The 27,278-nt window shown below is 44.3% G+C and overlaps 1 protein-coding gene across 3 annotated transcripts in view; it reads left to right on the forward strand.

Annotated features, from left to right (window-relative positions):
- The first annotated feature begins 257 nt into the window (after window positions 1–257).
- The window catches only part of rasef (RAS and EF-hand domain containing), a 96,462-nt gene continuing 69,441 nt past the window's right edge, over window positions 258–27,278 (forward strand). For all 3 annotated transcript variants that reach the window (XM_085985513.1, XM_085985534.1, XM_085985524.1), the window contains exons 1-3: window positions 258–572; window positions 18,702–18,848; window positions 22,641–22,731. In XM_085985513.1, coding sequence (XP_085841639.1) covers window positions 274–572; window positions 18,702–18,848; window positions 22,641–22,731 — 537 coding nt within the window. In that variant the 5' untranslated portion in view covers window positions 258–273. The remainder of the gene's footprint in view (window positions 573–18,701; window positions 18,849–22,640; window positions 22,732–27,278) is intronic.

Below are 27,278 nucleotides of genomic sequence, written 5' to 3' on the forward strand. Positions count from 1 at the left end.
CAGCGGCCACTCCAACAGACACTTAACTGGAACAGCACGTTTGAACTACTTTGCCTTGGAAATCTGACCCAAAGTGAAATGGGAAGAGGTGCATGAGTGAGAGGGAGCTCCAATGTTGGTGACTGACTGACAGGTTGGCTCAGTACGGAAGGAGACGTCGCCTCACAGCATCTTTTACATCGAGGGAGGTGCTGAGAGGGAGGGAACTTGATCTGAGCTTATCTGGTTGGATTTTCTTTTTTTTTGCATCTTATTTTTTTTCTCTGTTTCCGGATGGAAGAAGCGGAGCCGAGACTGCGCGCCCTCTTCCACGCCTGCGACGTGAACCGTTCCGGTCGGATCGAGTATGATGAATTTTTCACGGTCTGTCAGGAGCTACAAGTACAGGAGTCCGAGATCGACGCTATCTTCGACAAGCTAGACTCCAACAGAGACGGCTCCATCAACTTCCGCGAGTTCACCGAAGGGTTTCAGGAAGTTTCCGAGATGATCAACTTCGAGGCTTTGAGTGCTGAGCCTGACTGGGACGAATTCCAGCAAAGGCTGGGCGACGAAGCCAGGTTCATCCCAAGGTGAAACCGAACAAAGATCAATATTTGACAGCACATTCCTCAGTGTATTTAACCATGTACTATTGGGGATTGTTATTTTAGGATGCCCTGGCTGCAACTGCTTTTATTCGCATTTCTGAAAGTTAGCCGGCACTGCAGGGACGGGGGGGTGGCCAGCTCACCGGAGCGCTTGTCTGGGGGGTGGCCGGCTCACCGGAGCGCTTGTCTGGGGGGTGGCCGGCTCACCGGAGCGCTTGTCTGGGGGGTGGCCGGCTCACCGGAGCGCTTGTCTGGAGTCGGCGGCCGAGCTTTTTCTACATTTAAAAGTTTCTGAAGCGCCTGCAGCCGCCTCACAGCCCGGATCCTGTCGCGGTGCTGTGGAGATCCGCGGCATTTCCTAGTCTTTTATTTAGTGTGTGTTTGGCCGGGTGCTCTGACCAGTCTCTGCCCCTCGCACAACTTGTTCTAGTCACTGAACATTAGTTTTTGGTCGGGCGTCACATGCCGACTTTAAGCTGATTTTAAACAAATCAACGGAGAAGTCACAAAATCCACTTTGTGCGTGTTTCTGTGAATGTGAGGAGGTTACAGGTGACCGGCTTGAGAGAAAATAATTACAACTTTTGGATGTCCAGAGCGTGTTTTTGCAGATTTTTAGTTCTGCATCGTAAATTAGCGAGTCTTATTAATGAGGTGAATCGGGACTTTTTAAATAGCAAAATACTGCGGATGCTGGAAATCTGAAATAACAACAGAAAATGCTGGAAATACTCAGCAGGCCAGGCAGCATCCGTGGAGAGAGAAACAGAGTTAATGGTTCAGGTGGAAGACCCTGTTCTGATGAAGGGTCCCAGACCGGAAACGTTAACTCTGTTTCTCTCTCCACGGATGCGGCCTGGCCTGCTGAATATTTCCAGCATTTTCTGTTGTTATTTCGGGACTTTTTAAAGATTGGCAAGACTTTCAGATCTAATTTGAGTGACAATCCGGTTTGTATACAGGAGATTGTTAAATAAGGACTCTGTCGCTGTTCTTATGGACACCGCTGCCTTCTGGTATTAATGTAGGTAGACTCGAGGCCTTAATGCCTGCTTTAAAATAACCCAGGGTGGGAGTTCACCCGTCCCAATATATTCCAAGAGACTAGTTTCACGGCATGCGAATACAATGGCCCGAACGCAGCTTTAATGTGTTTTTGTAGGATGGACTCCGGAATCTACAATGAAATGTTTTCAGCCGCTGAACAGATTGTTTGGACAGCTGAGCGGGAGCGGGTCTCAGGACAGCCTGTGTGAGGAGCCGCCTCACCTCAGAGGGGGAAAGCTCATGTAAAACACCAGGAACGCTGCTGCCAGGGAGGAGAGGGGTCTGCCGGGAGGCCTTGTTAACAATGCTGTATACTAAAGGTAGAAAACTACTGTAAACTCCAACTTCCCACTTGTTCCCACCTTTCTGTAGTGCCGAGTGACCCATATGAGTGAGCGTAATTCAGGAATGTACCTCGGTGTTTACTGTGTTGAGAGGACAGTGAGCTCGATCAATCCCTTTCACTGGAATAATTTGAAAGGCCAGAGACGCAATGCACAGTTCGTGGCTTTTTTATATAACAGTAACTAACTAACCACTGTTGAATGGGGAAGGGAGAGATTGGGGAAATTCATTTACACAGTGAAACAAGTGGCTATTCTCACCAGATCGGAGCCCAATCTTTTCCTTATCTTGTCTCTGTGCTTGTGCGCTTCGTGCAAGGGTCAGTGGATAACGTTCAGGAGCAGAACTTGCTATTCCGCACGTCGGAGGATGCCAGCTAACTTGTAATTATCACGATCAGCTTAGCTCGCTCAACATTCAGGGTTTAAACTTGACTGTGTGTTTAAGGAAATTGCGTAACTCGGATACAACTTCCATTGTGTTTTTATTTGTCAGTAACCAAACACATATATTCAACATTTCTTCTTACACGAAATACCGAGCAGCTACTTTAAAGATTTATTTTAAATATAGCAATTAAAAAGGAAATGGAAAATGCTCTGTCTGGGGGAGGCCATGAGTAGTAATGTCCCCAGGACATGTCTAGGCGTGCTGTTTATATGAACACTATTTAAAAAAGGAGGGAGAGAGAAACCGGGAACTACAGACCGGTTAGCCTAACATCAGCAGTAGGGAATGATAACATGACACTTAGAAAATATCAATGGGATTAGACAAAGTCAACATAAGAACATAAGAAATAGGAGCAGAAATAGGCCACTTGGCCCCTCGAGCCTGCTCCGCCATTCAATAAGATCATGGCTGATCTTGGGCTCAAAGCCACTTCCCTGCCCACTCCCCATAACCCTTCACTCCCTTATCTTGCAAAAATCTGTCTATCTCCACCTTAAATGTATTTAATGACCCAGCCTCCACAGCTCTCTGGGGTAGAGAATTCCACAGATTTACGACCCTCTGAGAGAAGAAATTCCTCCTCATCTCATTTCTAAAAGGGTGACCCTTTATTCTGAAACTGTGCCCCCGAGTTCTAGATTTCCTCACGAGGGGAAAAATCCTCTCTGCATCTACCTTATCAACATGGATTTATGAAAGGGAAATCGTGTTTGACAAACCTACTGGAGTTTTTTGAGGATGTAACTAGTAGAATAGATAGTCCAAAGATGTGCGGGTTAGGTTGATTGGCCATGATAAAAAAAAAATTGACCCTTAGTGTTAGGGGGGATTAAATACGTGGGGTTACGGGGTTACGGGAATAGGGCTTGGGTGGGATGGCTGTCGGTGTAGGGACCGGGTGCTAGGGTTTCGATGATCAGCCATGATCTCGTTGAATGGCGGAGCAGGTTCGAAGGGCCGAATGGCCTACTCCTGCTCCTATCTTCTATGTTTCTATAAGGGAGAACCAGAGGATGCGGTGTATTTGGATTTTCAGAAGGCCTTTGATAAAGTTCCACATAAGAGATTAGTGTGCAAAATTAAAGCACATGGGATTGGGGGTAATATACTGGCATGGATTGAAAATTGGTTAACAGACAGGAAACAGAGAATAGGAATAAATGGGTCTTTTTCGGGGTGGCAGGCCGTGACTAGTGGGGTACCGCAGGGATCAATGCTTGGACCCCAGCTATTCACAATATATATATATATCAATGATTTGGATGAGGGAACCAAAGTTTGCTGGCGACACGAAACTAGGTGGGATTGAGAGTTGTGAGGAGGATGCAAAAGGGCTTCAAAGTGATTTAGACAAGTTGAGTGAGTGGGCAAATACATGGCAGATACAGTATAACGTGGATAAATGTGAAGTTATCCACTTCGGTAGGAAAAACAAAGGTAGAGTATTATTTAAATGGTGATAGATTGGGAAATGCTGACGTACAAAGGGACCTGGGTGTCCTTGTACACCAGTCACTGAAAGCAAACATGCAGGTGCAGCAAGCAGTTAGGAAGGCAAATGGTTTGTTGGCCTTCATTGCAAGAGGATTTGAGTACAGGAGCAAGGATGTCTTACTACAGTTGTACAGGGCCTTGGTGAGACCACACCTGGAGTACTGTGTGCAGTTTTGGTCTCCTTACCTAAGAAAGGATATACTTGCCATAGAGGGAGTGCAGTGAAGGTTCACCAAACTGATTCCTGGGATGGCAGGACTGTCTTATGAGGAGAGATTGGGTCGACTAGGCCTGTATTCACTAGAGTTTAGAAAAATGAGAGGGGATCTCATTGAAACGTATAAAATTCTGACAGGGCTAGACAGACTGGATGCAGGGAGGATGTTTCCCCTGGCTGGGGGGGGGGTCTAGAACGAGGGGTTACAGTCTCAGAATACGGGGTAGCACATTTAGGACTGAGATGAGGAGAAATGTCTTCACTCAGAGGGTGGTGAACCTGTTGAATTCTCTACCACAGAAGGCTGTGGAGGCCAAGTCACTGAATATATTTAAGAAGGAGATAAATAGATGTCTAGACACAAAAGGCATCAAGGGGTATGGGGAGAGAACGGGAATATGGTATTGAGATAGAGGATCAGCCATGATCATATTGAATGGCTCCTATTTTTCTATGTTTCTGTGACACTGAAGGGGGTACTTCTAATATTGTAAAATGTATTTGACACCAATTGTGCAGATAGATCAGAGAATAGCAGCATATAATGGATGAGGGTGAAAAAAAAGGTAAATGGAATTTAAGGGGATAAATCTAATGTAGCACATATTGGTATATAAAATGAGTGCACTAATGGGTTTCTGTTAGCAAAGTGGAAAAAGGTATTTGGATACTTTCAGCAAATGGTTAATAATTACAGTCAGTTTAAGCTGTTTGTCCAAGGTACCCACTGATCTTCCACCTTGGTAGAAGATTGGGGAACTCCTACTCCTAGTTGTCCATGAGTGCCTTCTATACATGAACATTTATTAACTTCTATGCTATATTCAAACTAATTGGCTTGCATGCTATCTTTACTTCCTGCCATGAGCCACTCAAGGTTGAGGTCAGTTAAGTCACTTTAGGGTATATTTCCGTTTGGTAAGGATACTTTTTTTCCATGATTATTTCAGTAGTTTGGTAGCTATTAATCAAATGACTGCTGGTGTGCATTTTTTGCTTTTTGACTTTCGCCAGAAAACTGATCCATCACAATTTATCTGAAATAAAGCTGTTTTCATACTTCATAACCTAAACTGCTGGTTAATCCCTATAAAAGCTAACATTTTCATTCAGCCATCTGGGGTGCTGAAACATTACTACTGGCTGACAAATTTATAAAGTAAGATTCAGAGACTGGTATGGATGTCCTCAATGATAAAGTACTCCAAAGAAATAGTGGTCACTTTGGTGGTATAGGATAGTCAACTACTTTTAATTTCCACTAATGGTGTCCTCCTGCTTCAGCTGAAGTGTATATATAGGTGAGTGCATGTGGCAAAAGAGGACTTGAGATACCTGCTTACTGTAGCAGTGGACACCATAAGAACTTACTCCTGTGATGCCCCCTGTTGGCAGCTGGAAAGTCCCTATAGCATAAAACTAATCTTTGCTGCCATTGATTGTGCAATGCGAATGGTTGACTCTGGTGCACAGATCAATTGGCACACCTCCACCATAGCCGCCTTGCCGATCCTAAACCTCATTACACATAGTTCCTCCACTGACTCTGAAGCTGAAACTGCACCTTGGGTTAGTTTGTTCTGTTAATGCTATGTTTCCTATGCAAACCTGTGATTTAGGTTTGGAGCTGTCCTGTCCTGTAGCTGCCACTCCAGTAATAATATAGCTGGCAATGGCCTCTGCACTCATTCCATAGCGAGTAAATAAACTTTTCTTTAATATCTTCTACAAAGGAAAACTGTTCATCTCTTAACTGTCCAACAAGCTCTTCACAGCCCTTTATAAGCAATTTCCCCCTACACTCATTACATCCATTTCAGGCTGAGGAAACGGAAGCTCGTGGAATAATGGAAGAAAATTACGTTACTGGTTTTCCATAGCAGATTAGTAAAATATACTATTTTTCATTAAACTTTACACAAAATACTGGGGGACATTTTCCTGGGCCTCCACCCAAGCCCACTGGATCACCTGGGTGTAGCAGATATCAGAAAATCGGGCGGGTCCGATTGCACACCTACAAAGGAACCGGCCCAGTTTTCCTTCCATTTAAATTAGCGGAAGATAAACCTCCTTTAGAGGAGTGCAATCCGACTCCCCAGATTTCCCAATATTTGTTGAGCCCAAGTGATCCAGTGCGCTTGGGTGCAGACCCAGGGAAATCTCCCCTATTGTATTTGCAAATACCAGACTGCGTTGAAAGCAATTACTTGCAAACTGTTCAAATTGAGTAAAAGCTCTGCAATGCAGAGCTACTTGTGATGAATGGTAAGCTTTGACGCTATGACCTCAAAGTGTACCTATTCATTATGGTGTCATATTTCCCAGTCTTGCGTACTTACTACACGATCATTGTCATGTGAGCTTTACTGTCATGTGTTTTTTGTAAAGAATTCTCAAAATTTGCATTCACATAGGTATTTTGTGAAGCTATTGTACATTTTCATTGTACATTGCTTGAGGGAGGAGTGCATTAAGGCACCCTGGTTTCTTGCCGTGACTGTTTTTGTGCCGGGAGCAGTGCGGGTGAAGCTTGTTTTGTTTTGGGTTCTGGGGATTAGCTAGTCTGGGGTGGGTGGGGGGGATTGTTGCCCTTCATGGTCAGTAGTTTCTGCGCTGGGGGCCGTTTTGTGCTGATTGAGCCTCGGTTTTGTGGTGATTTTCACAAATTTAAAGTTAGAAAATGCCCACCAGCTGTTATTTTGATTAATGGGTGTTAAAATACAGAAATAATTACGGAAAGAAGCTTATCATTGCCAAACAGGAAATTATACCTGAAAGTGACTTGACTGAACCCAACTTTGAGTGGCTCCAGGTGGGAAATGACAGTAGCATACAAGCCAGTAAGTCTGTACATAGCATTGGGAGTTAACAGACTTTCATGTAGAGAAGGCATTTATGCCTCCTTGGGGGAAAGAGCCACCATTTCTTCTATGCACCTGGGATAAACTTTCATCTTCAGTGCTCCTGGCGCAGAACTTCGCTTGAGTTCAGAACCGTATCAGACATGAAGTGATTTGCATATTGACTGTGAGCTGCAATTGTTTCACTGCCTACTGCAGTCTAAGGGGAACTTGTGAAAATTAAATTTTTAACGTCGATAATTGGAATTGCTCCAAATGAAGTGGGGGCAGGAGAATTACTTGGGTAGTACCAGAAGATTTACAACTATTTTTTGAATGGTTCATGGGATTTCCTCACAGCTATTGTTTTATTTTTGACGAGTCTAGCGCCCCCTCCAAATGAAGCAGAAAACATAGAAACATAGAAGATAGGAGCAGGAATAGGCCATTCGGCCCCTCGAGCCTGCTCCGCCATTCAATGAGATCATGGCTGATCATCCAAATTCAGTACCCTGTCCCTGCCTTCTCCCCATATCCCTTGATCCCTTTAGCCTTAAGAAATATATCTAACTCCTTCTTGAATATATTTAATGAATTGGCCTCAACTGCCTTCTGTGGTAGAGAATTCCTCAGGTTCACCACTCTCTGGGTGAAGAAATTCCTCATCTCTGTCCTAAATGGCTTACCCCTTATCTTTAGACTGTGACCCCTGGTTCTGGACTCCCTGACCATCGGGAACATCCTTCCAGCATCTAGTCTGTCTATTCCTGTTAGAATTTTATAAGTTTCAATGAGATCCCCTCTCATTCTTCTAAACTCCAGCGAGTATAAGCCTAATCGACCCAATCTCTCCTCATACGTCATTCCTGCCATCCCACGTATCAGCCTGGTGAATCTTCGCTGCACTCCCTCCATGGCAAGAACATCCTTCCTCAGATAAGGTGACCAAAACTGCACACAATACTCAAGGTGTGGTCTCACCAAGGCCCTGTACAACTGCAGCAAGACATCCTTGTTCCTGTACTCAAACCCTCTCGCTACAAAGGCCAACCTACCATTTGCCTTCTTAACCGCCTGCTGCACCTGCATGCTTACCTTCAGCGACTGGTGCACAAGGACATCCAGGTCTCTTTGCACTTCCCCTTCTCCCAATCTATTGCCATTCAGATAATAATCTGCCTTCCTGTTTTTGCCACCAAAGTGAATAACCTCGCATTTATCCACATTATACTGCATCTGCCATGCATCTGCCCAATCACCCAACCTGTCCAAATCATACTGGAGTTTCTCGGCATCCTCCTCACAGCACACACGCCCACCCAGCTTTGTGTCGTCTGCAAACTTGGAGATATTACATCTAGTACCCTCGTCTAGATCATTAATAAATATTGTGAATAGCCGGGGCCCTAGGACCAATCCCTGCGGTACCCCACTAGTCACTGCCTGCCACTCGGAAAAAGAGCCATTTATTCCAACTCTTTGCTTCCTGTCTGCCAACCAGTTCTCTATCCAAGTCAGTACCTTGCCCCCAATCCCATGTGCCTTAACTTTACACGCTAATCTCTTATGTGGGACCTTATTGAAAGCCTTCTGAAAGTCCAAATGCACCACATCCACTGGTTCTCCCTTATCTATTCTACCAGTTACATCCTCAAAGAATTCCAGTAGATTAGTCAAGCACGATTTACCTTTTGTAAATCCATGTTGACTTTGTCCGATCCTGTCACTGTTTTCCAAGTGCTCTGCTATTACATCTTTTATAATGGACTCTAGCATTTTCCCCACTACTGATGTCAAGCTTACCGGTATATAATTCCCCGTTTTCTCTCTACCACCTTTTTTGAACAGTGGGGTAACATTAGCTACACTCCAATCCATGGGAACTGTTCCAGAGTCTATCGAATTTTAGAAGATGACCAGCAATGCATCTATTATTTCTAGGGCCACTTCCTTAAGGGAAACCCCAGGGAACCTCATGGAAATTGCCATTGCAGCCCCTAGATCAGTAATCCAGTGTTAAATCATTTTTATTTCTGGAACTTTTTGAATGATTTTAAGGTTTTAGAAATTTGTGAACTACTTCAAGACACAATACTAATCTGTTTTATTTTACTTTCCTCACGGTAAATTCTGTGCTTCCTGCATTTAGTCATAGGAAAAATTCTGATTCTTTACCTGCTGTCACACTCCACGTTACAATAGACAACCTGGTCCATGAGCTCTGTATAAAAAGACTTGGGAAACTTTGGAATTTTTAAAATAAAACTCTAGCTCTATGCTTTCAGTCTGGATCTTCATATATGAAAATGCACTTAAAAATGTTTAAATGTTGTAAAAGAAAAAAAATGACCATGAAACTTTTGCTATGATCACTGATCTTCAACATGCCAAAATTGTATTTACTTTTCTGAGCACCTGTTTGACAAACCCATGGGTTTATTGCCATCTGTTGCGCTATACAGTAGTTACCACTTCAACTACAGTGAGTAATACTATAGCTGGAAATCACTAAGCAAACACTCATCATAGGGACTTTCACAGTCCAAAGCAATGAGAATTCTGCTCATTACTGTCACTTCGATTGGTCCATTATTTTTCTAAAGTTTCAAATTATTTCACGAACTCTCCATTCACTGAGTACATTTTACACAACATTTCTTTACGCAAAACAGTTTAATACTGGGATACAATTGCATTTGGTAGGCTCCACTTGAAGACTGGCACATTTAAATGAAGAGTGTTGTTGTTGATAAGCTTAGGGGAGGGTAATCCCGCCATTGGCTGCATTCTCTAATATAAAAGACCCATGCCTGGGAATTCCATGGAGGTTCTCCCGATCATTTGTTATAACCTTGCAAAATCAGCGGAAATGCTGGAGAAATGGTTAAAACAGCTGTTTATACCTGGGATTTTTTGCTGAAGTTATGGTGGGAGATCAGGAGAGCCTCCATGGAAATTCTTTCCCTGCCCCTCCCCCCCCCCCCAATTCTGCAATTCCCACAGCAATATGGACCCATACATTTGTGGGTTCTGCAAGCTGCCAGAATCTGCGCCTTCTCTACCTAACTAGTAAATGTGTAGTGCCAGTACCATTGCTTACATGCACGATTGTATAAAATAAATGAAAGGTGTAGCATTACGCTCACTAGAAGTAGACATTAAAACCATTGTGATTAATGAGATAAAGAGATCGTTGTTTGGATTTAGTTCATATTGTACGCCCCCCTCTATTATATATTTTTCATTGCACTAGCAAGATTTACAGCTGCTTCTAAATTGGCTAGATTAGAAGCAAAATCTTCACTAAATATATTGGAACAATGTTCACTGTAAATAGTGACCAACGTCTTGCAAAACTGTTCAAAATAAGGCTTGTTATCATGTTTTTTTCAGTTTGGTTGTTAGTTACAAGATAACAAGAAACTTCATCCAATTACCAGTAAAAAGGGATTTTTCCATGGATCTATCCTGCTGTTTCTTTCTTGCTGGTAGTTTCAATCAGATTGTTGACTCCTTGGTTCTGGACCATGAAGTACACATAAGGAAGGTGAGAAGAATCGATGATCATCTCACTGGGATATACTGTAGTGGCTGAGGACAAGGATGCCCCCTTGTGTCTGCAGGGAAAACAGTTGCTGCCATCAACTACCTATCACAACAGTAATGATGGATGGGATTTAATCTACTAATATTTGACAAACGTTTTTTTTTATAATGTTCCTGTGAAGCACCTTGGGATGTTTTATTACGTTAAAGGTGTTCTATAAATATATAAGTTGTTGTTGAAATGGATATGATTGATATTTCAGACTTTTAAAAAATAAATGTTACAATAACATGGTACCAGATAACACAACAATTCAAAACTTTCAGAACTCAATCTCATTTAACGATTATTTCAAAAAATACAGTAATGGTAGTTGGCATTAATATGTGTCATTATTTTGATAGGTACACATTTTTCTGCTGTTTTATAGTCTAAAGCATAGCAACGTAGAGTATGAATATCAGTGCCGCAACCATCATGGAAAAATTGCCCTGAATATTTTGTTAATTTTTACTTTTTGTTGGAAAGATTCTCATCAGTAAGCCTTTCAAAAATCAGCTTTAAAAATTATGATTCATATCAATTTAGTATTGTTCTTTCCATTTCAGACATCTTCGGAGTACTGGTTTGGATGAGTTACTGGCTCTGATAGTGTAAAGGAACAGAATTAATGCCACATTTGATGCTGAATCATTCCTGGGTTTCTGACTCTATTTCATCTAATGATAATTTGGGTCCCTAACAGTCAGCCTTGGTAACTCCCTGAGGCCATGCTTCTGAAGATGTTGTTATCTTTCACTGCTTAAATAAAAATAAGTATTGCAAACATCTACAGAGTGGATGGAACAAAACGAAGAGGTGGATGCTAATCATGTTTCCATGTAACTGTTTTCAACAGGTACTGGTACTTAGCCATACAGATCCCTGGATTGTTCTAAACCTGTTGATCTCAGATGGGCCACTGGCTTCGGTACCACAGTTGGTCTCTGTGTCCTTAGACTAGGGAGGGGAGGATCAGCCAGGGTTTGCTTTCTGTTTGCCAGTTTGATTAGTTGTTCCAGTTAGGTGTTGATCCAAACTAGGGCTTTTAATATTTGCATGTGAAGCGTGTTCTCTGCTGGAAATAGTGTGTGCTTGAAATAGTGTGGAAATAGTGTAATTGGATAAGGACAGGATTGAGCTCAGCTGCAATACCCTATGGTCAAATAGCTTGTCGACATTCGCTGTCCATGCTCACCTGAAAAATAACTGCTTGAATGAAGTACAGGAGAGCCACAGCTGCACAGGGAACCACACTGCAGCGTAGGTTGCTACATTTAAGAGAAGAAGGGAAAAAATCTGAAGTGTTGTGTTTGTACCGCTATACACAACTACATAAAATAATAAAGCAGCAGAGACTGAGAGTAACTTCAAGTGATCTTTACTGGGTAACTGGAACTTCGGCACTGACTATACAAATCGATACGCGTCTGTTATATACGCTCGCAACTAAGGATGTACATCCGCAAAACAAAGTAGTCCCTTCAATGTTGTATACATTACACTTCCTCCCCCTTTAGTTTAATAGTATATTAACGCAGAATTTCTATAATTAACATACAGAGCCTGTCTTTACAGTAACCTTTTTGTTTTCTTAAAAGTAACAAAATTCAAGTTCCAACATAACATTTTATTTTGTCAACAGCCCTTTTACAAGTCAAGCCTCTGGGGAGGCCTCCTCTGCCTCTCTGGGTAATGTCTCTCCAGACTCTCTTCCTTTGGGGAATGAGACTGTACAGGTACAGGTGCATCAGGTGAGCTATCAGCACAGGTAGAGCTCTCAGCTGTGGATGAGGCTGGTGCTGATGCTGATGGATCAGGAGTGTCTGTTTCCATGTCAGGTGAGTCTGGGCGAGGTATAGGGGTGTTTTCCACCTGAACATCTAGAATTTGGTCCACATAACATCTCAAAACGTTCTCTCCCACATCCACTGTATACATCAGTGGTCCCTCTCTTGTGGATATTGTCCCTGGTTGCCACTTTTCCGTCCGGAAATCACGAGCAAGAACTGACTGTCCCACACTGAAGCTTCTTGTTGGCTTAGCATTCAAATGTTTGAACTGTTTGTTCTCTACATCACGACGTACATTCGGTTTAAGAAGGTCCATGCGAGACCTCAGGTTCCTGTTCAGAAACATCATCGCTGGAGTCTGATTAGTGGCTGCGTGTACTGCGTTCCGATAAGCAAAGAGTAAATTGTCTATCTTGTGTTGCAGTGGTAGATTCTCGCTGTACATTGCTTTGATGGCCTTCTTGAAAGTCTGTACGAATCTTTCTGCCAAGCCATTTGTAGCTGGATGGTACGGGGCAGATGTGTAGTGCTTGATTCCATTTTTCCTCATGAAACCTTGGAATTCGTCAGAGACAAATTGTCGTCCATTGTCTGTGCAGATTTGTTCTGGTAGGCCATTTCTAGCGAACATGGTCCTCAGAACTGAAATGGTCTTTTCAGATGTGGTTAATTTCATTTTAATGACCTCGGGCCATTTGGAATGTGCATCGACTGCAATCAAGAACATGGAGTCCATGAACGGTCCAGCAAAGTCGATGTGCACACGTTGCCATGGTGATAAGGGCCATTCCCATGGATGGAGAGGGGCTTGTGGTGGTGCATTCTGGACCTTTTGACATCCTGAGCAGCTCTTTGTCAGGTCCTCGATCTGTTTGTCAATTCCCGGCCACCACACGTAACCACGGGCAAGGCTTTTCATCTTTACCGTACCTAAGTGGCCTTCATGCAGTTCATCTAGCACTCTGTTACGAAGCTTGGGAGGAATCACAACTCGTGAGCCGCACATCAGTGTTCCCCGACACACTGATAACTGCTCCCTCCTAGCTGAGAATGCTGGAAACAATGAGTCATCATGCGCTGGCCATCCCTTCACAGTGATGTCATAAACTTTTGACAATGTAGGGTCATTGCGTGTTTCTCTTTCAATGAGGGAGTTTGTCACTGGTAGCTGCTCAACTATTGTCATGTGAAATACCTCTGCTGAGTCAACTGTTGTAGTTCACTCTGAGGTCGGCAGTGGTAAACGTGACAAACCATCGGCGTTGCCATGTTGCTTGGTCCCCTTGTATTCAATATCATACAGGTGAGCCCCTAGGAAGAGTGACCATCGCTGCAACCGTTGTGCCGTCATCACTGGAACGCCCTTCCTTGGGTTGAAGATTGAAACGAGAGGCTGGTGGTCAGTTAACAGTGTAAACTGTTGACCATACAAGTAGTGGTTGAATTTCTTGACTCCCCACACAAGGCTGAGGGCCTCTCGGTCAATCTGTGCATAATTGCGATCAGCTGTAGTCAATGATCTTGAGGCAAAGGCTATTGGTCTTTCTGAGCCGTCTGGGAACTTATGTGACAACACGGCACCAATGCCACGGGGTGAAGCATCACATGCCAGTCGAATAGGTAAGGATGGGTCAAAGTGAGCTAGCACCTCTTCTGAAGTAATGAGTCTTTTACTCTCTTGAAAAGCTTGTTCACAGCTGTCACTCCACTTCCATTGTGACCCTGTCTGTAGCAGTGCATTTAGTGGATGTAACACTGTGGCTAGGTTGGGCAAGAACTTGTGATAATAGTTCACCAGTCCAAGATATGATCTCAGCTGAGACACATTTTCAGGTGTTGGTGCATTAATCACAGCTTCTGTCTTGTCTGGAGACTTGTGTAAGCCGTCCTTGTCAATCACATGTCCACAGTATGAGATTTCCTTTTTGGAAAAACTCACACTTGTCTCGGTTCACTCGGAGCCCATACTCCCGTAACCCGATGAGCACCTGTTCGAGGTTGGAAAGGTGGTCGTTGTCATTCTTGCCAGTAATGATGATGTCATCAAGATAACACTGAGTACCTGGGATCCCCTGCAGGACTTGGTCCATTGCCCTTTGCCAGATTGCAGGAGCTGATGCTATTCCAAATACCAGCCGATTGTACTGGTAAAGGCCTTTGTGCGTATTTATTGTCAGGTACTTCTTTGATGCATCATCAATTTCCATTTGGAGATAGGCCTGGGCCAAGTCAATCTTTGTGAAACGTTCCCTTCTTGACAGGGAAGCAAAGATGTCCTCAATGCGAGGCAATGGGTACTGTACTGTGTGGAGGACTGGGTTAACAGTCACTTTAAAGTCTCCACGGATGCGCACTTTTCTTGGCTTTCCTGGTTTTGTGCTGGAGGTTTTCTTCATCACTGGAACTATAGGTGTGGCCCATTCACTCCAATCCACCTTGGACAGGATCCCTAACTGCTCCAAGTTCTCCAGCTCTGCTTCTACTGAGGGGCGAATTGCATAAGGCACTGGTCTGGCCTTGTGGAACTTTGGATTTGCGTTCTCCTCAATCTTAATTTTTGCTTTTATGCCCTTAAGTGTTCCTATTCCCTTCTTGAACACTTCCTGAGAGTCAGAGAGTATTTGTGACAGTCTCTCAGGAGTGGCGTTGCTGTCCTCCTTTGCTGACACAAACAGTGCTTGGATGGTGTGCCAATCCAACTGTATTTTCCTGAACCATTCGCGTCCCAGTAATGATGGTCCTCCATTTTCCACTACATAGAGGTTCAATTGCGGTATTTTTTTTTCTTTGTATGTCACTGTCACTTTTATTTTACCTTTGGGGCACACTCTTTGTCCTGTGTATGTCTTTAACAGTACTTTAGTTGGCCTTAGCGGTATGTGTGAAAACAGTCGTTTGTAGTCATGTACAGAGATCACTGTTAAAGCTGAGCCTGTGTCCAACTCCATTTTCAGCCTAACTCCTGCCACTTCTGGAGTAACCCATATTATTCTGTGATCCCCTGTCTCTTTCACACTGTGTAGTTTTAGACAAGCCAGATCCTCTTCCTCTGAGTCTGTGTCACTTTTTTCTTTACCTATGTGGTGTACCTTCTTGTATCTATCTTTGAAAGGTTTCTTGTTTTCAGTCACTTGATGTACCTTTTTGTTACTCTGCTGTATCAGTTTTCGGCTTCTTATTTGCTTTGCAGACTCTTTCAATGTGCCCTCGTCTGCCACATTGTCTGCAATCTTTGTCTTTAAACCAACAGTCATTGTGGTCATGTGACATTTTGCCACAGCGATAGCACTTCTTTTCTTGTTTCAGTGACTTTATTAGTTGAATATTCCAGGGATTTTTGTTGAATTTCTAAAGCGCCACGTGCTGCTGCTTCCATTGATATTGCGATACTCAGAGCCTTCTCCAATGTGAGGTCTTTTTCAGACAGGAGCTTCTTTTGTGTGCTTTCACTTTGCATGCCACACACAAATCTGTCCCTCAATGCGTCTGATAAGCCCACTCCAAATTGGCAATGTTCTGATAATTTGCGCAACTTTGCCAAATATTCAGAAATGCTTTCATTTTTGCTCTGGTTACATTTATGGAATTTAAATCTTCCAGCTATGAGCAGTGGTTTGGGGCTTAAATGATCTTGGAGTGTGTCCACTATTTGTTTGAATGTTTTGTTTGCTGGCTTTTCAGGGGTTAATAAACTACGTAGCAGCCCGTATGTCTTTGCGCCCATAACACTCAGCAAAACAGTGGCTTTCTTTTCTACCTCCACTCCGTTAGCCTCACAGTACAACTCCACTCTTTCAATGTAAGTTGCCCAGTCTTCAATGCTGCTATCAAATGCTGCAATCGTGCCAATCATCGCTTTTTTTTCCCCAAACCTGTTTTTCTTTCTTTACTAGTTAGCTAGCGTCATGCAAGTCACTGTGCACTTTTCACTTGACTTACGTATCCCCTGCCTAGCTTAGCAAGCGTGCTCCGTTTTCTCTACCTTCTCACTCCTTTCTTCCAAATTTCAGTGTCCTCTGGATGCGATGCCAGAATAGGAAGACGTAGGTTCATAATTCTCGTCGCCAATTTGTTGTGTTTGTACCGCTATACACAACTACATAAAATAATAAAGCAGCAGAGACTTCAAGTGATCTTTACTGGGTAACTGGAACTTTGGCACTGACTATACAAATTGATACGCGTCTGTTATATACGCTCGCAACTAAGGATGTACATCCACAAAACTAAGTAGTCCCTTCAATGTTGTATACATTACATGAAGGAAAGAAAAAGTTTACCAAAAACCTTTCCATGCACCTTCTTGGGTTCTAAAAAAGCTCTGTCTTTTGAAGATGAAATGAGGAATTTGATCAAAGTGAGTTCAAAGTTAATTACATGTGGTGGTGCATCTGTTTCATTTTAGGCACTTTTTTGTGGTGACAATTGATAATTAAAATCTACTAAGCCATACTTTACAAAGCAATGGCAGACTAACACAAAGTTGAAACAAATTTCATTGTTTTCAGCAGCATCAAACTCACTGCATTGTCTTTTTTAAATGAGATACTTCAGGGTAAATTTTGTAAAGCTCTGCTCTCAGTGCAAAGCCTGCTTGATGGGAGCACAGATTGGAGAATGAGGTATGGAGGTTTGTGCACCCTATATGCAGTGCTACCAACTTTTCAGTAATTAATTTTAATGATCACACAACCTTGAGTGTTGCAAATTAAGCATACTAATCGTTGCTCCAAATTCTCAAATATGTGCTCCTGTCAAGTAAGCCTCCACAACAAAATTTACCCTCGAGTCTTTGGGACAGGAGCATCAAAGAGTCATTAGGGGAGAAATTCGGTTGGTTATTGCCTCCCATTAGCGCCCTGCGGGGCGGTAATGGGTGCTGATGACTTATCGCCTGGTAAGATGAACGTCTCCCGTTAACTTGGCCGGGAGGTTTGTGACGGCGGTGGTAAAACCTTGCGCCATGATCTCCTGCGCCCAGATATCGTGACTTCATTGTCGTGCGCATCGCCCCGGACCCGAACTTTGGCTCTGCCCCCTGCAGTATCACCAGGTGAAAACACCAACAGCTGCAGGAGGTGTTGTTCGGGAGGCTGGGCGCTTTGGGGGCAGAAGTTAAAGGAGAGGTTGCTGAGGTACGTAGCAAAATTTCTGAAATTTGTTTTGCTATTTTTTTCACTTCTCTTGGGCCGCAATTGATCAGCCTGGCACTCTGCTGGAGTGCATGGGGCTGATCGGGCCAGATCGTGGCTGCCGTTGGGGACCAGCTAACTGTTCCCAATGCAGAGACTGCAGCGATGGCCCTTCCTTTTAAGGGAGGGAAGGAGCCTTCGATCATAGAAGTGCTGCACCGGACATTGTGCAGCGCTGCATCACTACCGCCCCGCTTGTGTCCTATAACGCTCCACTTCCTCCCTGGAGCGCTAAACCCAATTTCGTGAAAGCTGGGAATCATTAGCGCCTGGTGCCAAGTTTCCCAGCTTTCAAAAGTTACCGCCCCCAATCGGGGCGATAATGAATTTCTCCCCTTTGATTTGTGGAAAAGAATGAGCAAATTACTAAATTAAGTAATTCATAACTGTACGAATTACCCATTTTCACTGTAAGCTCTCCAAACTGAGTTCTGAATTGGCACCAGTGTAAATCCGATCACTAAAGGGGTAGAGTACATGCTGGGCCTGATATTTCCTTATAAATTGGCAGTGAATACATGACTTGAATTCCCCTCCAACCCCCGATTTACCCCCCCCCCCCGCTGTACCAGCTGAACTATTCCTTTTTTTTTCACCACTCTCTTTTCACCACCAGAATGTCTACAAGTCTTAAAGACAGTATTAAGAATTTTGGCATGTAGCGTGTTCAAAGAGCATCGCAAGCATGGAGCATTCCAGCAAATAGGTTAGCTCCACGAATCTGTATTTACATTTCTGTGGTGAGCTTGATTACAATGCCAAGTCTCAGAATTTGGAAAATTCTGAACTTTGTCCAGTGGAAAGCAGATTAGATTGAGATAGACTTGTTCCTTTAACACCTTTCCATCTTGTGTTCCATTGTTAGCAAATTAAATAATGCTGTGTGTTGTGTTTAAAGTTTGCACCAAGGCATGTGTGTCAGGGGCTTGGTGTGACTCCTCCAAATGTTGGACATAAAGCAAAAATTCCCAAGGAGGTTTATACATAGACAGCAGTGTGTAAAGAGACCCCCAAACGCTGCTGAAATATCTGAAATGTACAGAGCCAGAATGCAGGTATGGTTGACAACCTCACCATCTGACAGTGTTTCGGGGAAGCTAATTGTTATGCCTCATCATTCATTCATTGTGTTTCCAAACAGACCTCAGCAGGTTGCTGCCCTTTACCAGAACCTGCAAACAGCAGAACCCAAGCTGATTCGACAATATGAATGTGTGATCAAGAACTTTGTTCGAGATATTACATTGCAGAATGCAGAGTTGGAAAAACTAGCCCACGCTGTGAAAAGGTAAAATTTCAAAAAACAATCTGATTGGTTACGAATGGCTTATAATTGATATTATGGGGTAGATTTTCCTCTGTTGCGGATGAGCACAAGTAATTGCCTGGGTGGAGTATATAGAGGAAAATCAGACTGGAAGAATTGCATGCCCATAACAGAGCTTTCCTGATTTTCAGTTTATTAATTTAAATGGATGAAAAATCAGGCAGAATCCATTATGGGCAGTCTCCAAACACCATGAAACTTACCCAGCTGAGATGTTGGGTTGGTGACTTGCCTCAGGACAGTTCCAGTCTTGCTTCAGAACTGCCACTAAGAGATGCCCAGGAATGGCTCAGAGTAATTTTCCCATCTGTTTTCACCCTCTGTCTCTGGGATAGCACCTGGCTTTGGCTCATACCTTCTCATGATAACACAGCTGAGATGTAGGATACCACATGCAAGGTATCTCAAATACAAACTTACATCCAGCTACATGATGGTGCAATACATTGGAACTTGCCACTCTCTGATACAGTATTTCAGTTTAAAAAAAAAACTGAACAATATGATCTGTTAAGTATGCTTTTGTTTGGATTACACAAGTTTTCTTCCAGTTGTGAAATAAAGAAACCGTGCAATCACCCCAGGAGAAGTCTTTGAATACTCAGTTAACAGTATGAAATGCCTTCAATAAAATCATATCTTGTGATTAAACTGCACATCCTTGTATAGCCAGCTTGCTGTGTGCCAGTTTGATCAATGAAAAACATTCCTGCTCAAATGTTTTTTTCCCCCCTGTGCATAACGTGTATGGTGACGCACCACAACAAATGTTATGGTGTGGTAGAAAAAGCTGTTTGGGCCTGTATGTTGGAATTGAAACAATAGTGTTATGAAAGTATTATGCAGGCCCCTTTGTTCACAGAAATTTGATCATGACAGTTTTTGTGTCAATTATATTCAGCCTAGTCTACCAAACAGAAGGAGTCTTTGTTTTAGCTAATTTAAATGTCACTGACGTCATTGACATTGATTAACTTTTTTTTAGGAATACTGTCAGTTCTGGAAGTTTTCAACATGTAATAACAGAACAATTGATGTCTAATGACTGCTTTTAACAAAATTGGATAATTTGTTTTGCAACTCATTTCCGCGATTTGGTGACATCATGTTAACGCAAGCTGCTTTTTTCAGTCAGGATTTATGGCCCGACCATCTTTAGCTAATTCATCAATGACGTTCCCTCCATTATAATTTCAGCAGTGGGGCTGTTATTTTATGATTCCACAGTGTTCAGTTCCATTCACAACTCCTCTGATAGTGAAGCAGGCCATGCCAATCTGGAGAAGGACTTGGACAACATCCAGGCTTGACTTAACAAGTGGCCTGTTTCCGACCATGCCACAGCACTGAATCGGCCCGAACCAAAATCACAAATAATACCTTCTGTGACTGTGACCATGGTGCATTTTCCCTCCTTGTCCTTCTCGACATCTCTGCAGCCTTTGACACAGTCGACCACACCATCCAATGCCTCTCCTCCGTTGTCCAGTTCAGTGCGACTGCTCTTGCTCGGTTCCATCCTATCTGACTATAGCCAGAGCATTTCCAGCTGTAGCTGCTCCACCATTACCTCTGAAATCCTCCAAGGGTCTATCCTTGACCCCTTCCTCTTCCTCATCCATTCCTCTTCCTCATCCATATGTTGCCCCATGGTGATATCATCCATAGACATGACGTAAAGTTCCACATGTATGTTGACAACACCCAGTTCTACCTCTCCAACACTTAAAACATAGAAACATAGAAGATAGGAGCAGGAGTAGGCCATTTGGCCCCTTGAGCCTGCTCTGCCATTCAATGAGATCATGGCTGATCATCCAAATTCAGTTTCCTGTTCCTGCTTTCTCTCCATATCCCTTAATCCCTTTAGCCTTAAGAAATATATCCAACTCCTTCTTGAATATATTTAATGAATTGGCCTCTACTGCCTTCTTTGGTAGAGAATTCCACAGGTTCACCACTCTCTGGGTGAAGAAATTCCTCCTCATCTCTGTCCTAAATGGCCTACCCCTTATCCTTAGACTGTGACCCCTGGTTCTGGACTCCCTGACCATCGGGAACATCCTTCCAGCATCTAGCCTGTCTAGTCCTGTTAGAATTTTATAAGTTTCAATGAGATCCCCTCTCATTCTTCTAAACTCCAGCGAGTACAAGCCCAATCGACCCAATCTCTCCTCATACGTCATTCCTGCCATCCCAGGTATCAGCCTGGTGAATCTTTGCTGCACTCCTTCCATGGCAAGAACATCCTTCCTCAGATAAGGCGACCAAAACTGCACACAATACTCAAGATGTGGTCTCACCAAGGCCTGTACAACTGCAGCAAGACATCCTTGTTCCTGTACTCAAACCCTCTCGCTACGAAGGCCAACATACCATTTGCCGCCTTAACCGCCTGCTGCACCTGCATGCTTACCTTCAGCGACTGGTGCACAAGGACGCCCAGGTCTCGTTGCACTTCCCCTTCTCCCAATCTGTTGCCATTCAGATAATAATCTGCCTTCCTCTGTTTGACACCAAAGTGGATAACCTCGCATTTATCCATGTTATATTGCATCTGCCATGCTCCTGCCCAATCACCCAACCTGTCCAAATCATACTGGAGTTTCTCGGCACCCTCCTCACATCACACACGCCCACCCAGCTTTGTGTTGAAACTTCGCTCAACCGCTCCGCTGCCTCTGTTGTCAGACTACTTGTCCGACATACAGTCTTGGATGAGTTGCAATTTCCTCCAGTAAAACGTTGGGAAGACTAAAGTCGTAGTCGTTGGCTCCTGCCATAAACTTAGTATCTTTGCCATTGATTCCATTCCCCTCCTAGGCCACAGGCTTGAGTTGAACCAAATCGTTTGCAACCCTCGTGTCCTATTTGACCCTGAGCTCAGCTTCTGACCCCCATATCCTCTTCATCGCAAGACTGCCTACTTCCACCACCAAAACATTGCCCGCTTCTGCCCCTTCCTTGATCCATCTACTGCTGAAACCCTCATCCACATTGTTGTTACCTCTAGACTCAACTATCCCAATACTTTCCTGGCTGACCTCTCACCCTCCACACACAGCACACTTCAGCACATTGAAAGTGTTGGATAGGATCTGCTGCCCATATCCGATCCTACGCTGTCCTGCTCACCAACACTCATGTTCTTGATGACCTACAGTGACTCCCAGTCTCCCTGTGCCTCCAATTTTAAATTCTCATCCTCATGTTTAAATTCCTTCATGGCGTCCCTCTCCTCATCTCTAACTTCCTTCAGCCCTACATCTGCCCAGAACTCTGCATCCCTTCGACTCTAGTCACTTGTGCATCCCTGCTCCTGTTGCCCCACCATTGGCGGCTGTGTCTTCGGCCATCTAACACCCTCTGCCTCTCCACCTCCTCCTCCTTTATGACCCTCCTTAAAACCCACATTTTGACCAGGCTTTTGGTCACCTCTCCTAATATCTCCTTCTTTGGATTAGCATCCATTTTTTTCTGTTATTTTTGTAATGGAGAAATGTCATCAATGCCAATATTTTTTAAATAGATAACCCTTGATATCAGCTTAACAAGTTAAAGCACAACCAAATTGCTCTTTTAGTCATTAAAACTGTTCTACTGTGGGCATCAGAATCTAAATAGTAGGGCAGATAAATAGAAGAGCGTTCTTCCCATTTGCTACAGTATTGTAACCTCTGTAGACATGCATGAATGAGGTGAAGCAGATTGCAGAGTGCAGGCCTCTGTTATATTGGTACTTGTTTGTTTCAGGACACAGGATGAGGCTACACAACAACTGAGTGAGCTGGAGGAGGATATTGATCAGCGAATAAAGACTGCAGTTCAGAATTGCCAAAAGGAGGTGAGATTGTAAACAGAATTCCATCTCTTTCCAAATTTCCAATTTGTTGTTCAAAACTCCAAACTCTTTATTTTAAAAAGCAGGATGAGAAATATAGCTCTAAAAATAGATAATACTGGGGTATGGGAATTCGGGTTGACCTCAGCAGGTATTGGACGAATGCCTAATAAATAATCGAGTTCGACTTCAGGAGAACAATCTAGAAGTTGTTTATTTACAAGAACAGACGAAATACAGCAGGTAAGGCGGCTGGATGCAGGAGCACTGAGTCCGCAGTCCTGTGGATAGCGTGATGACGTCATCACGCTCGGCTGTGTTTTCCCGCGCTTCGGGTGTCACGTGACCGCGTTGTGACGTCAGCGCATTTGCCCGCGCTTGGGGTGGTCACGTGACCCGCGCCGATACGTTGACGCGTCTACCCGGCACTGAGGCTGGCCGTTGCGGCCGAAGTCGCGAGCGCGAGAGGCAACCGGCGCTGTCGCTGGCTGATGCGGCCGAAGTCGCGAGAGCGGGAGGCGCCGGAACCACAGCTGGCCGATGCGGCTGAAGTCGCGCGCGCGGTAGGCCGAGCTGTGCCGGCGGCTGTCACGCATGCGTCTCGTGATGCGCGACGTGACGTCGGCACGTTAGGTCGCGTGTTAAAGGGGCAACAGCCCAAACAGGTAAGTTATGTACATACAAAGGTAAGGGACACCCGGTGGAACCTCCACAGGGGAATGATTTTCTCTATCAACTAAGTGTAGCAGGATTGTAATCATGTCAAGGGTAATTTCAACTTTTACCACCTGCTGATAACCTGGTGGAGTGGATCGTCTGCCCATTGTAGAATCCGCCTAATTTTCATCCGCTCTATCGGGTTGCTGCCCAGATGGTGAAGGTGAAAATGACTCCTGTGCTTTGTAAATAGGTTCCTTATTTTATTACACTTGGTGCAGAGTGGAACTCATTTGTCACAGAATTTTAACTCCATACTGCAATGCACTAAAGCCCTGAAATTACAACATGAGATACTATTATCCAATTGTTTAACATTTAAAATAAATGGGTTACTACCTTTGCTAAAATATTAGAGTGAGAAATTTCAGATGATGTTCATGTGTTTTATTCCATGGTGGAATTTCGGAGCCTAAATTCTTTACTCTGCGTTTAGCTGTGTTATAACTCATTTAGAAGTGATTGATGTTGACACTGAGTGCCTGAAATGGAATAATGTTCCATTCCTCAGTGCCAACATCCCTCGCCTTTAATTAGCCTGAAATTTAGCACAGAACATTTATAACAGCCTCTTCAAGAACAACACTGTAGTTACTGTAGTTTGCATTGCATTGGATATTTTCCACAAAATGAGCACACCTGAAAAGGCAACAGTTTTTCTTTAAATATTTCACACCTAACTTTGACATCCTTTGTGTTATAATTTCCAACAGCAAACATTGCTTGGAGAAAGGTAGGGCTGGTAAAATAAAGCATCAAGTACATTGTGATTGTTAAATATTTACTTTCTTATTTATGACCTTCATCTGTAGTTGTTACTTCAAGCACGCACCTGTGTTCTGACCCCATCTATAATATCACTAGATCCAGCAAGCACATGAATCATCCTGTCACTGTATTACCGGGAGTGGGCCTTTAGCGTAGCAGTAGCATCCCCGCCGCTGGGCCAGAAGGCGTAGGGTTTCGAACCCCGCTCCAGACAGTCTCGGCAAGTGGAGTCGGAGCTCCGGCTCTAAATTCTGGGTTGACATCCAGCGGGATACTTGTGGGTGTGGGTGGCCCCCTCCCCCCCTCGTATGGGTTGTGAGAGCCTGTAAAACCCTCCTGCCATAGGACTAACTACCCTAATGGCTGGTACGAAGATGGTTACTGTCACGGAAGGAGCGTTAATCGCGGCCAGAAATCCTTCCACCACTTCATACAGTTCCCCAAAGGGAACAGTATGAAGACACGTACGACGACGACTGTATTACCCATATGGATGGTATTCTATTAAAATATAGAATTCTACATTCTGATAAAACTCTGTTCCTGTAAAACAGATCATTTTTTGTTTGGGAGGCTGACTGTGTAACTCAGAACAACAGTTCACTTCACAAGTCAGAATTGAAAACATATTTCATTGAGGTGCACGGAGTACTGTATTTATGTAAAATAACAACAGAAAATGCTGGAAAAACTCAGCAGGCCAGGCAACATCCGTGGAGAGAGAGAAATAGAGTCAATGTTTCGGGTCAAAACCCTTCTACAGAACTGAGAGAAAAGGCAGGAAATGAAACAAAAGGCAGTTTGGGGGCTGGGAAATGGGGGAGTGGATGAAAGAGGAGACATTAAGAGATATTCAAGGTGAGACGAGATAGTAATAGGACAGGTAAAGAAACAGACAATGGCTCTAGATGAAGTGTGAAATGCGCTGGCAGAGTGAGAGACAGCTGCCATGTGGGGGAGAGAGAGAAAAGGAAACGTCACAAACCAAAAGTGTGGATAAAAAATGTAATAGGGGCCGAGGTTATGATCTGAAGTTGTTGAACTCGATATTGAGTCCGGAAGGCTGCAAAGTGCCTAATCGGAAGATGAGGTGCTGTTCCTCGAGTTTACGGTGAGCTTCCGTGGAACAATGCAAGAGGCCGCAGACGGTGAGGTCTGATTGGGAATGGAGCGGTGAATTGAAATGACAGGTGACCGGAAGCTCGGGGTTACCCTTACGGACTGAACAGAGGTGTTCCGCAAAGCGGTCACCCAATCTGCGTTTGGTATATTTTTTATCCACACTTTTGGTTTGTGACGTTTCCTTTTTCTCTCTCCCCCACATGGCAGCTGTCTCTCACTCTGCCAGCGCATTTCACACTTCATCTAGAGCCATTGTCTGTCTCTTTACCTGTCCTATTACTATCTCGTCTCACCTTGAATATCTCTTAATGTCTCTTCTTTCATCCCCTCCCCCATTTCCCAGCCCCAAACTGCCTTTTGTTTCATTTCCTGCCTTTTCTCTCAGTTCTGTAGAAGGGTTTCGACCCGAAACATTGACTCTATTTCTCTCTCTCCACGGATGTTGCCTGGCCTGCTGAGTTTTTCCAGCATTTTCTGTTGTTATTTCGGATTTCCAGCATCCGCAGTATTTTGTTATCGCATTTATGTTGATCAACTTTTGGGTTTAAAATAGTCTTTTATGTTTTTCTCTCTTATAAAGCAGGGAAAATGTTATATAGTCACTGGACCATTGCAATGTGATCACTATTTAAATAAAGACAATATTTCCATAGTTTTCAGCCCACATCAATAAGACAAATCGAGTCATGGGGGAGAAATTCAGTTGGTAGCGCCAGCGATTAGCACCTAAAGAGGCCGAGAAGTGGGGCACTAACCAACTAGCGCCTGGGCGCAGCGAACCCTGCGCCTCTTCCCATATTGAGTGGACTTTTAGCGCCGGCGCTAAATCTTAGCGCCCGCTCACGGGCGCAGGCAGATCATGACATAATTTCAGTGTGCAACGCCTTTTTGGCGCCCCGGACCGGAAATTCAGTGGCGCCTCCCTCCGTTCCGCCTGGCGCTAATAAGGACAGCTTACATGGAACGTTCCCCAGTTGCTCTCGGGCGGGGCGGGCGTTCTTTAAAGGGGACTGCACTGGTATAAAAGCGGCAGCCATTTTGGGAGCACAACTTCTTCGAGAGTTTCACAGAGTTGCTGAGCTGCACTCTGAGAGCCATTTCACCAGTGAGCCAGCGCTGGCAGAGGAACTTCAGCCTTCTGACCATCACCTTGCTGCTGGTGAGCATTTACAATGGGAAAACTTTCTTGTGCGCTATTATTATGGGGGCTGCATTGGAGGGGAACGTCCTGCTGCTGAACCATCTGGAAAGGGCACAGAGACGCAGGGAGAGAGGGGCAGGCATGGCCAGATGGAGGAGGGCCAACAGACGTCGCCACATCAGACCTTATGCTGCCAGGGTTTTCCGACAGCAGTTCTCTTACTTGAACATGTCAGAGGAGCAGTGTCTCAGAAGGCTGCGCTTCAGAAAGGAGGTGGTGACTGAGCTGTGCCACCTGCTTCAGCCAGATCTGCAGCCTCAGATAAGGTGCAGGACCTCTCTGTCGGTGGCTGTCAAGATGACTGTTGCCCTGAACTTTTACACGAGCGGCTCCTTTCAGGCTGCAACTGGGGACATAGCCAACATATCGCAGTTTGCGGTGCATTGCTGCATCTGTCAAGTAACTGATGCCCTGTTTAAAAGGAGGCGGCAGTACATCTCCTTCCCTATGACACTGGACAAGCAGCGGGAGCGCGCAGAAGGCTTCGCAGCAATAGCGGACTTCCCCATGGTGCAGGGCGCCATTGACTGCACGCACGTGGCTTTGCGGGCGCCTGTATTGAATCCGGAGGAGTTCCGCAACCGCAAGGGGTTCCGTTCCTTGAATGTGCAGCTGGTCTGTGACCACCGACAGCTGATCCTCGCAGTCAATGCGCAGTTCCCAGGTAGCAGCCACGACGCCTTCATCCTGCGCCAGACTTCAGTTGCAGACCTTTTCGAGGCCCCAGGAGGTTGGCTTCTCG

Source organism: Somniosus microcephalus, chromosome 1 (genome assembly GCF_052327205.1).
Source record: "Somniosus microcephalus isolate GS21.2 chromosome 1, FLI_Smic_1.0, whole genome shotgun sequence".
Classification (NCBI taxonomy): domain Eukaryota; kingdom Metazoa; phylum Chordata; class Chondrichthyes; order Squaliformes; family Somniosidae; genus Somniosus; species Somniosus microcephalus.